At 65.1% G+C, this 13,737-nt stretch overlaps 1 protein-coding gene across 4 annotated transcripts in view; it reads left to right on the top strand.

Annotated features, from left to right (window-relative positions):
• SLC39A11 (solute carrier family 39 member 11) overlaps positions 1-13,737 on the top strand; it is a 190,827-nt gene that overhangs the window by 122,360 nt on the left and 54,730 nt on the right. For all 4 annotated transcript variants that reach the window (XM_055131242.1, XM_055131240.1, XM_055131243.1 and 1 more), the window contains exon 6: positions 7,519-7,683. In XM_055131242.1, the coding sequence (XP_054987217.1) occupies positions 7,519-7,683 (165 nt within the window). The remainder of the gene's footprint in view (positions 1-7,518; positions 7,684-13,737) is intronic.

The raw sequence follows: 13,737 nt of genomic DNA, 5'->3' as shown, positions 1-13,737 counted from the left end.
CCTCCGAGCCCGGCTTTCTCCTCTCGGTGCTCGCCCGGAGACAATCAAAAGCCATTCCCAGGATGCAGTGGGAGGAGACGCATCTGCCCTCCAGCTCCCCGGAGAGGCGCCCCCCCCCCCTTGCCACGTGTGAGACCACGGGGACCCGAGCAGGTCCCCCCACCCCCTCGCCCCCGCCAAACATGGCGTCCCGCCGGCCCTGTGCCTGGGTGCTGGGCGGCCCCTGGTACTCGAGGCTGGGCTGCCCGCGTGGGTGGCCCGGATCCTGGGGACCCCCCGCATCCACGAGCCCCGCAGAGGACAGGAGACCCCCTCGGAGCAGCGCCCCCGAGCCCACGAGGCCCCCTGGGCCCCCTCCCGGCCCTCTGTCCCCCTCTGACCCTTCGCCTTTCCCTGGCGTCACTCCCTGCAGTGCTCAGGGATACAGCCCGGGGGAGCCGAGCTTCTCCCCAGCCGTCCCTCCCTCCCTCCCTCCCTCCCCCTGCGAAGGGAAGCCGAGTCTGCCCGGAATGTCGAGGCTGGCGGGAAAAGCGTCCGCTTTCCTCTAGCGTTTGCACCGTCTGACTCCACGCTCCTCCGTCGAGGGTGCTCGCTGGTGTGTGCTCTCTGGAGCTGCCTCGCCGGCCAGAGCTCCCCCGCCCTCTCTGTGCTGCTGCTCTGAGCCGTCTTTGGCAGTCTGCAGTTTTATTGTCTGAGGTGTGTGTGTGTGCCTGTGTGCGTGTGTGCGTGCTTGTGTGCGTGTGCGTGCATGTGCGTGCACGTGTGTGTGTGTGCATGCACACGTGCTGAAGGCATCTGTGTATTCTTCATTTCTTTTGTATTTTTTTTGGGGGGGACACACTGGCGGTGCTTAGGGCTGACTCCTGGCTCCGTGCTCAGGGACCACCCCTGACAGTGCTCGGAGGAGTCCTCTGCAGTGTGCCAGGGAGAGACCCGGAGCAGGCCCAGCACCCAGCTGCCGCCCTGTCTCTCTGCCCGCTATCGTCCGCTCTGAAACAGTCTTTGCTGTACCTGTTCTTGTTCCTGGGTGAGCTGAGCGGTCCAGCTGCCGGCTCGCCCCTCCCCACCTCCCTACTTCCCTCCCCCCCCTCCCGCCCGGCCTCCCCCGCTCCCACTGTCTTGCACAGTTGCACCTGTGGTTTCGCCTTTTCTCCCTAACACCCCTGGCCTCCCCCTGCTGCCCACTCAGAAGCCCCATCCGGGGCCCCCAGTGTCCAGATGTCCCTGAAGGCCAAGCGTGTCCCTTCCTGGTTCCTGGAGTTTCCCGGTGGGCCGTTGGTCTGCGGGGCAGGAGGGGCTTAACCGCAGAGGAGATTCTTGGACTGAATTATTGTGTGTGTGTGTATGTGTGTGTGTGTGTGTGTGTGTGTGTGTGTGTGTGTGTGTGTGAGACGTGCTTCTTCATGCCTCAGTCTCTGTGGGAATCCCTGGGGGCCCAGAGTCTCGGACCCCTGTCCTGGGGGGTCTAAGCGCCACCCCTTAGGAGCACTGTGTGTGTGACACTCCGGGGGGTGCCCCCTGCGCCCACCTGCAGTGGAGACGCTGGGGTTAGGGGCGGGGCTGGCCCCGGCCGCACCCCCGGGCCCTCGCCCGTCACCCGGAGGGCCCTTTGCACGACAGGACTTTCCTGAATGTCCTTTCTCTCGAGACTGTGTGTGTGTCGGGGCCAGGCTGAGTGGGGCCTCCGGGTGGCTCCCCCCAAAGCTCTGAGTGGACCCAGGGCAGGGCAGGAATCTTGGGGCCGCTCTGCCGCTCCCCTGAGACTTAGTTTTAAACCGCAGAGCAGGCTGAGAGGAGGCGCGGGTTCAAGCCGGGTTTGTCTCGGAAGCCAGAGAGCAGCGGGCAGCTGGCCGTGTTCCCTCTCCCGGGAAGTTCCGGCCCTGCCGGCGGGAAGGAGACGCGCTTCCCCAGCCCTGCGCGTTTGGAACGAGCCGCCTGTTCCATGGGTGTTCGTCGTCCGGGGCAAGAAATCCCTGTGGCCCCGGGAACCCCTCTCGGTTTAATTCCAACCCGGGATGCGTTTTTCCTGGTCTCTCCTGGTTGTCGCTGAGCTGCTGCTTACTCACCCGGGCCCCTTCCCAGGGCTGGAAAATGGGCCCAAGACCACGAAGGACAGAGGTGGGGGAGGTCTGCCCCTCCCCCAGCAGCCTCTGACCCCAGCGATCACCGGGAGATTCGAGGACAGGGCGCAGGGCCCCGGAGTCTGTGCTGAGTTCACCGTCCTGATGTTTCGGCTTTAATCTAGATTTTTTTGGTTTTGCTTTTTGGGTCTGTAGCACTGACACTGTTGTCCCATTGTTCATCGATTTGCTCGAGTGGGCACCAGTAACGTCTCCATTGTGAGACTTGTTGTGACTGTGTTTGGCATATCGGATATGCCACGGGGAGCTTGCCAGGCTCTGCCGAGCGGGCGGGATACTCTCGGTAGTTTGCTGGGCTGTCTGAGAGGGACGGAGGAATCGAACCCGGGTCAGCTACGTGCAAGGCGAACGCCCTACCCGCTGTGCTATCGCTGCAGCCCCCTCAAAGGGGTCTTTTCCTGAGACGAGGTTTCTGCAGCCGCTTCCTTCACAGTGGGGCGCGGTCCCCGGGCCCCCCGCCCCCACCAGAGAACCCGGATGAAGCCACGGTAGGATTGCCCAGTGAGAGGCAGGATGCCCCGGAAGGGTCTGCCCTGAGCCCTGGCGGGACACACTTGTCACACTTGCAGTTTCTCTGAACTGCAAAGGCAGCAGCAGCCTTTCACTTCCCGGGTTGTTCGCTTTGCTGACCGCTGTCATCCTGGGCCCCGCGGTGGTGGTCAGTCTGCGCCTCTCGCTGCCCAGAGAACCCCAGAGGCACGCAGTGGCAGGGAGGGGGAGGGGGAGGCCGGGTGTTCTGCAGAGCTCCTGCTCGGCGAAGCCCCACGGTGCTTATGAAGAGGCGAGAGTCGTGTTTGGGGGGCGTCTCCCCCTCAGTCAGGGCCAGACAGAGAGCAGGTAATAGTGAGGGAGCGGGTGCGAGAGGGGAGTATTTTGTTTGTTTGTCTTGATTGGGGGCCACACCCGGTGATACTCAGGACTCCCTCCTGGCATCACTCCTGGCAGTGCTCAGGGGAGCCCCGTGGGATGCTGGGGATCGAACCGGGTGGGCCTCGTTGGCCCCGAAGGCGCTGGCCGGCCGGTGTGTGGAAGGAATGAGCTCGGCATGGCACCGTCACGCCGAGAGGCAGCGAGCCGCCCGCAGACGCGCGGGGGAAGCTTCCTGAAGCGCAGGAGGATGTTTGCCCGCGTTCGCAGTCCAAGAAACACACATGGCAGGAAATGTCACTCCGCCCAGACGGGCACGTGTTTACTCCTCGGTGAGAAACCCGCAGGCCGCCTAGGAATGGCCTAGGCAGAGCCCGCGGCCCGGCTCGAGGGGCGGGAGGGGCCTTTCTGAGGTGGAGCAGAGGCAGCTCCCGGGGTGCTGAGGGGCCCTCTCCCCGGGGAGGGTCGGGGGAAGGTTTTGCAGCAGTGCTTCTAGGAAAGAAATCTAAAATAGATCCCTGGGTTCGATTCCGCCCCCAGCCCTCGGCACCTGTGGGCGTGGCCCCAAAGCCGCATTCACAGAGCAGGCTCTGAGCACAGCATCTTTGGTTTTGTTTTGGAGCCTCACCAGGCAGTGCTCAGGGGTTGCTCCTGTCTCTGTGCTCAGGGGGCACTATAGGGGAGACTCTGGGGTGCCCGGGCTTAAAGCCGGGTTGGCTTTTTATTTTTATTTTTTTGGGGGGTCACACCCGGCAATGCTCAGGGGTTTCTCCTGGCTCTGCACTCAGGAATTGCTCCTGGCAGTGCTCAGGGGATTCGAACCCGGGTTGGCCGCGTGCGAGGCAGACGCCCTCCCCGCTATGCTGTGGCTCTGCCCCCGGGTCGGCTTTTTAAAGAAACAGGCTGAGTGCCCAGTGCAGCCAGAGTGTAAGTGACGCCGTGTCTTGCCTGCCCCGTGCTGGGGCAGGTGCTCAGGTGTGAGCGGGGGACACAGGGTGCCCCACTTGTTGTGGAAGGTGGACCCCAGGGCTGTGGCGCTGCAGGGCGGCAGGAAGCCCAACCCGGGCCGTGTGGTTCCCGATGTGTGCCTGCCCATGGGTGATGCAGGTTTCTCCGGGTCCCCTAGGGCGACTCCCCCCAGCACAGAGGCGAGGTTCCTGGCGGGCGCCGTGCCGGCCCCACCTGACGTCCCTGCAGCCACGAAACCAACCCCCTGAGCCTCGACCCTTTTGGAGCCGGCGGGGATGGCCCCGAGCTCAGCAGCGCTGTGTGGTTGTGTGTGGGTGCTTACAGTTCGCAGTCGCTGGCCCCAGGGACTCGGCTGCCCTGGCCAGGTGGACTGGCTGCCCGCCCTGGGTGGGCCGTGGGATGGCAGCGGGGCTCACGGGAGGTCTGGCCTCTGCCGGCTGGGCATCACCAGGGACATGGGTGGTAGTGCCACCAGGTCAGCTTCCCTCTGCCAGTGGCCCCCGGCCCGCCAGGCCCCACCCCACCCCGCCCCCACGGGGGTCTGGTGCTGGCTCTGTCTCTGTGTGCATGTGTTTGTGTGTGGCTGCTCCTAGCGCAGTGCTCGGAAGCCTGCGGTGCTGGGGCTTGCACCCAGGCCTCCCACATGCAGCCGTCTTTGCTGGACTCCGTCCCCGAGGCCCCCAGCTCCCTCTCTGAAGACCCTTCCTGCTTCCTGCCGCTCTGCCCGGCCCCCACACGGCACCCCCGGGCCTAGCGCCACCCCGGCTTCCCTGGGGGCAGACTCTGGAGGGGCCGCTGGGACTTCAGGGGGGGTCGCCGTCCCAACACCACCGGGACTCGGCACCCCTGGGTCCCCCTAGACGCAGCCCCACCGCTGCCCGCACGGCCTGGGCCCGCTGCTTCTTGCGCCTGTCTCAGACCCGTCTGGTTCGGGCCAGGACGTAGTAGCACAGCGGGGAGGGCGTTCGCCTTGCACGCGGCAGAGCCGGGCTCGATCCCCCGCACCTTACCTGGTCCCCCGAGCACCGCCAGGAGTAGTCCTGAGTGCAGAGCCGGGAGGAACCCCTGAGCACCGCCGGGTGTGACCCGGGCCTGGCGAGCCCCCGTGTGCTGTGTCCCTGCTATGGAACGGGGCCCCCAGGGGTCCCGAGGCACAGTCTGGGGGTCCCCGGGCCCTTGTTTCTGCCCCCGTGGACTCGTCTGTCTCCCCTTAAGGCAGGAGCGCGGCCAGAATCGCCACAGGGGGTTGGGTGGGTTTGGGGGTTTCTGTTCCTGAGCTCCAGCCTGGGGGTGACATGGGTCTCACGTGGCCGGCTGGGTCGCTGGCCCCCCCTCCCCCGTGGTCCCCCAGTGGCCTGCTGCGCTCTGCCTTTCAGAGATGTTTTAGTCCCATTTCCTGGGGCCCTCAGCAGCCTGAGTCACCGGCATTGATATGCTAAAATGTCCCTGCTTGTCTGAGGCCCTCATGGCGCACTGCACACTGCGGCCCTCAGGGCAGAGAGTCGTGGGAGAGGCCTCCAGACTGGGGCGCCCACCCCCAAGCCCTGCTAGGAATGTCCAAAAGCAGCCCCCGGCACACAGGCACACGCTTACGTGCATATAGACACATGTTCAAACACATGTATAGACACACACATGTGCAGATAGACACATGTGTACAGACATTGCAGCTAAACATGTGTGCACATGTGGACAGGCACATATGAGTGTGCATACACTTGTGGACGAACACATGTGCGGATGGACACATGTGTCCAGACACTCAGGGTCCAGAACTGGAGGAGAATGGGATGATGTGCCGGTTTGTGCATGCACTGTGCACGCACGCGCATGCATACACGGACACACATGTGCACACGGGCGCACACATTTGCACTCACGCACCCACACATTGGCTGCCTTTGCCTCATGCCGGTATTGACCTGGGACCTCGCTCCCCTAAGGGATTTTTTTTTTCCAGTACGAGGGTCACATCCGGTGGTCTGGGGGGTCCATCTGGGGTCCTGGGGTCTGCCGTGGCCGAGTGCAGCAAAGGCCTGCCGCTGTCCTGAGGCCAGGCCCTCCCCGCGGTGTCTGATCCCTGGGGGGTCACTGGGAGCCTGAGGCTCAGGGGCAAAGGCCGAGGCCTCCCAGGGTAGCTGCAGGTCTGGGGTGGGGGGAGCGCCCGCCCGGCCGCTGGCCCCCGACCCCAGCAGGCACAGCCTGGCCTTGTGTGGAGTCTCTTTGCCTTGCGTGGTTTTGAACGAGGAAGCTGGTTCCCTCGGGCCGGGAAAGGGGGCCCGGGAAAGGGGGCCGGTTCCCGAGAGGTTCCTTCTGGCCTCTGCAGCCCCAGGGGGCGGGAGGCTGGAGGAGGGGGCAGGGGGGGTCAGGGGGCAGCTCCACGCGCCCAGACCCCAGGGAGACTCTCTTTGGCTCTGGGAAAGGGAAGCCACGCCCCACGCCGGGGTCCGTCTCGGGGAGCAGAGCCCAGCGCCCTCCTGGACGGGGTCTCGCTGCTCCTGTGGGCGGCAGCGGGGCTGGACGTCTGTGGCCCCCTCATCCTGGCACCCCCCGCCCCTGCCCGTGCTGGCCGCAGAACCCAGACCCTCACCGAGCACTTGAACACCCTGCCCCTCGCCCACACGCCAGCGAGGTTCTGGGACAGGCGACCCGAGTACCCGAGTACCCAAGTACCCGGCACCTTCAGATACTCCCCAGGGGGACTCCCTGTCCCGAGGGCGAACCCGAGGCCCTCCCTGGGGTGCTCTGCAAGGTGGGCCCTGGAGTCAGTGCTGGGCCTGCCGGGGCGCAGCCCAGGGGGCCTGGGGGCTGCCGGGTGGTGCTGGGGATGCAGCTCGGCCTCACGCCCAGCCTCCTCAGAGACCTGATGGGAGGGTGTGAAGCCCAAGATGGGACCATCAGTATGGTCCCAGGGGACTTGGGAGGGAGGGAGGGGAAGGAAGAAAGGAGGGAGGAAGGAGGGAGGGAGAGAGGAAGGAAGGAGGAAGGAAGGAAGGAAGGAAGGAAGGACAGAAGGAAGGAAGAAGGAAGGAAGGAGGAAGGAAGGAAGAAAGAAGGAAGGAAGGACAGAAGGAAGGATGGAAGGAAAGAGGAAGGAAGGAAGGATGAAGGAAGGAAGGATGAAGGAAGGAAGGAAGGAAGGAAAGAGGAAGGAAGGAAGGAAGGAAGGAAGGACAGAAGGAAGGAGCAAGGAAGGAAGGAAGGACGGAAGGAAGAAGGAAGGAAGGGCGGAAGGAAGGAAGAAGGAAGGAAGGACGGAAGGATGGAAGGAAAGAGGAAGGAAGGAAGGAGGAAGGAAAGAGGAAGGAAGGAAGGAAGGAAAGAAGGAAGGAAGGGAGGAAGGAAGGAAAGTTAGGGAAGGAGGATGGAAGAAAGGGAGGAAGGGATGGATGGACGGAGGAAGGGAGGAACAAATAGAGGGGGAGGAAGGAAGTGAAGAAGAGAGGGAAGGAAGGAGGAAGGGCGGGCGGGAGGCAGGAGCCCGCCCCGTCCCTGCCCCCCCGCCCCCGTTCTCAGACGCCCCCTCTCCCCCCTCCCACAGATAAGGCCGAGAACGGCGAGGCGTACCAGCGCAAGAAGCCGGGGGTCCTGGCGGGGAGCCCTGCGGCCTCCGAGCCGCCTCCGGGGGCCCTGGCGGCCACGGGCGGGAGCAGCTGGCGGAGGCTGGCGCTGCTCATCCTGGCCATCACCGTCCACAACATCCCAGGTGAGGCCCGGCGCGGGCGCGGGCGCGGGGCGGGGGCGGGGGGGGCGCAGGGGCTCGGCTCCTTCCTGAGTGCAGAGACACCCCATCCTGGGGCCGCCTGCCCCGCCCCGAGCGGGAGCACTGGGGTGTGTTAACCACCGCGGTGCCCCATGTCTTGGCTGCGTCGTCCTTCCAGAATGTTCCTGCCTCGCCTTACCTCTCTGTGCTTTGGGCTTTCCTTTCCATTTCGGGGTAGTTTTCCCTGAAGGGAGGCGTCGCAGCCGCAAACGCGTGACTGAGAATGTTCTGGAAGTGCCAGGTTGGCCCATGCCCCAGAGCACCGGCTCTGCCCCCTCTGCACGCCCCCCCCCCCCCCGCGCCTTTTCAGATTCCTACAGTGTTTGAGGCCACGTGGTGCCAGCGGGGGTGACATTTGTGCCTTTGGTGTGAGCAGTGACCCGGCCACGCCTGTCCTCACCCCTGAGCCGCCTCCCCCGGCCCCGCCCCCAGCCCTGCCCCTCCATTTAGTTTAGTTTATTATTATATTTTCTGGGGGACTCTGCGCCAGGCTGTTTTTCACTCAGGGCGCCCCAGAGGGGGGCGGGTGAAAGCCCTCCCTGCCCCAAGGGACCAGCCCCGGCAGCCGACCTCCACTGCCCAACCACCGCCACGCTCCAGGCGCTTTCCAGACTGTGTAACACGTTATAAGACGCTTTCTACCCATTTTCCATAATTACCACACCGTATTTGATGGCGCTCAGTCAGTTGGCAACAAATCATAGAGAGTAATATATATATATATATATATATATATATGTATATGTGTGTGTTTGTATGTATCTATCTATATACACACATAACTCTCGGAGGGTCCGGCAAGCTACCGAGAGTATCCCGCCTGCATGGCAGAGCCTGGCAAGCTCCCTGTGACATGTTTGATATGCCCAAAGCAGTAACGATAGGTCTCATTCCCCTGACCCTGAAAGAGCCTCCAATCGTTGGGAAGGACGAGTAAGGAGAGGCTGCTAACATCTCAGGGCTGGGACGAATGGAGATGTTACTGGTGCCCGCTTGATTAAATCAACGAAGAACGGGATGACAGTGATACAGTGATTTTTTTTTTTAGCTTTTTGGGTCACACCTGGCTCTGCACTCAGGAATGACTCCTGGCGGTGCTCCAGGGACCCTGTGGGATGCAGGGATCGAACCCGGGTCAGCTGCGTGCAAGGCAAACGCCCTCCCCGCTGTGCTGTCGCTCCAGCCCCTCTGGATTTATTTTATTTATGTTTGTTTGCTTGGGAGCCCTGCCTGTGCGCAGGGCTCACTCAGGTGGGCCCAGGGACCCTGTGGGGTCTGCCGTCCCCCTGCCCTCGCTCCGCTCCTCCCCTCCCCCGACCGCGCTCTAGGGCAGAGGCTCCTCAGGGGAGACGGATGTTTACCTTCTCGGCCATCAGTGAAGATATTACCTGCCCTTCATGTCCCCGTCTCTGGGAGGCTGGACGTCCGTCCCTGCCAGACGGGGGCGGAAGGTCACAGGCCTGCCGCGGTGTCCATGGTGACCGCCTCCCTGCGGGGGGACGAAGATTTCACAGGGACGGGCTGCGAGCAGCGGGGAGCCCCCCTCTACCCCGGGCTCCCCCCAGCTGCGTCGGAATTGCCTTGGATATGCCGTGGCTGAAGGTCAGGCCTCCCATGGGACTCGGATTTGCCCGGAATCCCGGGGTGGGCCCCGGGAGAGGGCCACAGCCCCCCAACACGCGTGGGCCGGACTTGGTGTGGGCCGGCCTGCTCTCGGGTGGGTCCACGCGCCACTAGTCCTGTCCCCTCGGGAGCACTGAGGGGATGCTGCTGCCCAGCCCTCGGGCTGCCCAGACACCCCCCACCCCCCTCTAGGCCTGGGCGAGGAGCCCGCTGGCCCGAGGGGACATAGCTCCCCCCACCCGCCTTTCACCCATTGCCTTTTAGTTTCATTAGTTTGCGGTCACATCCGGCGGTGCTCAGGGCTGACTCCTGGCTCTGTGCTCAGGGATCACCCCTGGCGGGGCTCGGGGGACCCTGTGGGATGCTGGGGATCAAACCCGGCTTGGCCGTGTGTAGCACAAGCGCCCACCCCTCCCTCCGCTCTCGCCGCCCCCAGCCCCCACAAATTGCCTCTTAAACGTGGGCTCCAGGGGGTGAGTTCAGGAGGGCCGAGAAGCAGAGCTGTGGCCCCCCTAAGGAGCATCGCCGTAGCGGGGGGGAGACCCCGAGGGAGCGGAGCCTGTCAGTCAGGCAAAGGCGGAGGAGGTGTGGGGGTGGGGAAGGCTAGCAAGGAGGTGCCTTGCGAATCGGGGTGCAGTTCCGGCCATGGGGGAGGCCAGGAGCCCGCCGTGCGGCCGTGCGCTTAGGCTGGTGGGGGGAGCTCAAGGGGAGACGTGAGTGGGCAGTGTGTGCGTGTGTGCATGTGCATGCATGTGTGTGCGTGTGTGTGCATGCATGTGCATGCATGTGCTTATGCATGCGTGTGCGTGTGCATGCATGTGTGTGCATGTGTGCATGCATGTGCTTATGCATGTGTGCACGTGTGTATGCGTGTGTGTGTGTGTGTGTGTGTGCATGGTGGGGGGCAGAGGTCTGCCCTGGAGGCCCCGAGACCCCGGCCGCCGGGGTGGCCCCGACTCTGAGCCCGGAGGCTGTTGGCTCTGTAGACACTGTGGGCGCATTCCTGGGTGCCCAGTGCCGGCTCTGGCCCGCAGGTCTGGGGGGGCGGGGAGGGGGCTCACGCAGCAGTCCAAGCCCGCGCACGAGACCCAGCGTCTCCGGGTCCCCCCGAGAAGCCTCTTGGCAGACATTCTCCTTGGCGGCGGCGTGAAGGTTTGGCGGTGCCGGGTGCCGCCTGCACTCTGGGCTGAGATGGCTCTTGGCGGGCCTGAACAGGTGACTGGCCAGGGCGGAGTTTCCTCGTTCCCTTCCCTTCTCCCGGCTTCTGTTTCTATGTCTGGGGATGATCGTGGCTCCGACGTCGATTTTATTTCTTTGTCTGGTTTATGGGCAAAACCCCCGAGGGTTTGCACTGAGCACGAGGGACTCAGCACCCAGCACCGACGGGCGTTCCCAGGACCCAGGCGTGGGGAACCCGAGGGCTGTTCTCTGTGGCCGCTGCCCCCGGCCCGGCTCTGTGCCTGCACAGCCGGGCGCCACCCCGGCCCCAGAGCCACGGTGGTGACAGGCTAGAGCCACCACCCGGGTCCCGGAGGTCGCCGGCCTGTTCCAGGACTCCGTGTGTGCCCGATTCACCGTCTCCACCCAGACCCCCGAGTCCTGGGATCAGGCTCAGAGAGGCGGCAGTCCCAGCTCGGGGCAGCACAGCGGGCGCGGGCCGGGCTCGGCTCTGAGCGTCTCGGCTCCCGTGCCGTGCCCTTGGCACCTTTCCTTCTGCCGAGCCCAGGGCCTTGGGAGGCGGTGCCGGGAATGTCGGGCACTGGTGACGTCACCCGGCGCGGGGACGAGCCGCCCCTGCGGGCGCAGCGGACACCCAGCAGCTCCCAGGTCACGTGGGAAGCCGCACCGGAAGCCTCGCCCGCCGGGGTGCAGCTGGACCTCTGTCCCCGTCACCCCACCTCCGGCACCGCCGTCATCCGCACCCGCACCCTCAGTGCTGCCGTCGCTGCCACCGCCTCCTCGCCACCACCTTCCCCGCGCCACCAGCACCGCCTGACTGAGGGATCTTGGTCCCAGACCCACCGAGTCATGGGGAGCCAGGCTCAGAGAGGCTGAGCTGCAGCTCCAGGTCGCTCAGCGGGGACGAGTGGGGCTTGGCCCGTAGTGTGTCCTGTCTCGCCAACATCTCCGTCACCGTCTCCGCCCCCACCGCCCCTGCATCACTGTCACCTCCGTCACCCCCACCCTCTCCGCCATCTGCACCGTCACTGCCGCCACGACCTCAATCACTCCCACCATCATCAGAACCACAGCCACCACCATCACCGTCATCACCGTCACTTCCACATCACCGTCACCTCCACTATCACCGTCACCTCCACATCACCGTCATCACCGTCACCTCCACTATCACCATCGTCACCGTCACCTCCACTATCACCGTCCTCACCGTCACCATCACCTCCACCATCACCGTCACCTCCACTATCACCGTCATCACCACCATCACCTTCACCATCACCGTCACTGTCACGGTCACCACCACCACGGCGTCGGCTTCGTGCGGGAGAATCCCAGCGTCTCGGGGCCACTCTGCCTGGCCCCTTCTCTGGCCTTGAAGGGGAGCCTGGGTGGGGCTCGTGTACTGGGGCTCCCGGAAAGCTCAGCCTCCTGTGGAAATGGGGGGACGGAGGCAGGCGCGGCGCCCTGTGCCCCCCGGAGCCGGCCTCGGGGCCTTGGCGGGTGACCGACGACGAACACCTGCCCCGTGCACCCGGCGGTCTCCCCGGCCCCTCCGTGCTCACGCGCGCTGGTGTCAGTCCCCATTAATTATGTTCTAATAAGCCGGTGTTTATTCTGTTTGCCCTCCACCCCCGGGAGCTGCGGGGCTGCGGAGTTGAGGATAATTAGGAGGTTCCTGGGCGCTGCAGACAGCAATTAGCCCAGGGGAGAGCGGGTCCGGGCGGGGCTTTCGTACCCTGCGCTGTGCCACGGTCAGGGGGACCCCAGAAGGGCCTTGCGGGGGGGCTCCCTCCTTGGGCTTATGCCGAGTCCCGGGTGGCAGGGGCCCCCGATGCTCAGAGGGGCGCAGGCCCAGACGCTGCCTGGGAGCCCCTCCAGGGGCGCAGGAGGGGGTGCGGGGAGAGGCCAAGCTGCCTCCAGCACGGGGACTTCCAGAATGTTCCAGATGGCCAGTCCCGAGACCCCGAAGTGTATCTGGAGCTCAGACACGGCCTGTCACTGCCCGCTGCCCCCCCCCCCCCGTCCCCTACCCCGCCACGTCCAGCCTCTCCTCAGCTGAAGGGCCTTCTCCTTTGGCCGCACCCTGAAGCTGTGCACCCCTGTGTCCTGAAAAGCTCCCTCAGAGCGTCTCCCCCTCCCCTCCTCTCCCCTCCCCCTCCCCCTCCCCAACCAGTGAGCATTTGGCCTCCTGCAGCCTGTCCCCCGTGGCCCACCCACCTCCCCGCCCTTCAGATGATCGATGATTGGTTCCGCTGACTCCCCCCCCTCCCTGGCTTATGCCCGGGGTAGGGGGTCCCCTGAATCAGGCTCTGGGACGAGGGAGATGACAGGAGGGGAAGTCGGCCCCCCGGGCTTCCTGTCCCCACGCAGCGAGGGCCCGAGGGACAGGAGACAGCGCCGGGCTCGTCTGGGTGACAGGCTCCCCGAAAACACCCGAGGGGGCTGAAGCCCCCAGCCCCACGGGCGCGACACAGACCGGGCGCGTTGGCCCGCGGGCGTGGCCACTCAGCGATCGCGGGCCGTGGGAAGGTGGAGACGGCGCTTCCCTGGTGTGCGGCCACCGTCCTGCCCAGGCTGGGCAGGGGCAAGACAGGTGGGCAGCAGGGCGCGGTGCCCTGCCCCCTGGTAGGTGCCAGATGCCACCATCCCCCCCCAGATCCCCCGTCCCCGGCATCCCCGCTTCCCCTCGGCCCTCTCTGGCCTGGGTTCCAGCTCGGCCGTCTCGGAGGCAGGAAGCCCGCCCCCTCCCCACCCTTCCTCTTCCCGGCTCCCCACTTCTTCCAGGACAGACTTTGTCAGGACAGGCGTGAGGCGAGGCACTCGCAGGTCCGCGCCGAGAGCCACCAGGACGGTCTTTCCCGGAGGGAGCAGGATGCTCCATGCTCCAGTGTCATTTTGTCTCCCCCGCCCTGCAACCTTTCGGGGACGCCCGAGAGATCACATGTGACTTCATGTGTGTGGGCAGTGGGAGGCGGGGTGGGGGGCCGGGGTTCGAGAGGACCTGGGGTGGGGGGCCCAGGCGGCCTGCGGGCCTCACTGGGTGCTGCCCTGCCCGGGCCTGGGCCTGGCGGTTGCTTGGAGACCCGAGCCGGGCTGCGGTGGAGATAAGGTTGCCAAGGAAACCAGCCCCACTTTCCCTGTCTTCCCCAGGGCTGCCGGCCGAGCCGCGAAGGAAGGAGTCTCCTCCGACAG

The sequence above is a fragment of the Sorex araneus genome, chromosome 3, assembly GCF_027595985.1.
Source record: "Sorex araneus isolate mSorAra2 chromosome 3, mSorAra2.pri, whole genome shotgun sequence".
Classification (NCBI taxonomy): Eukaryota; Metazoa; Chordata; class Mammalia; order Eulipotyphla; family Soricidae; genus Sorex; species Sorex araneus.
Note: the sequence above shows the minus strand (reverse complement) of the source record. Positions and strands in the feature narration are given on the sequence as shown.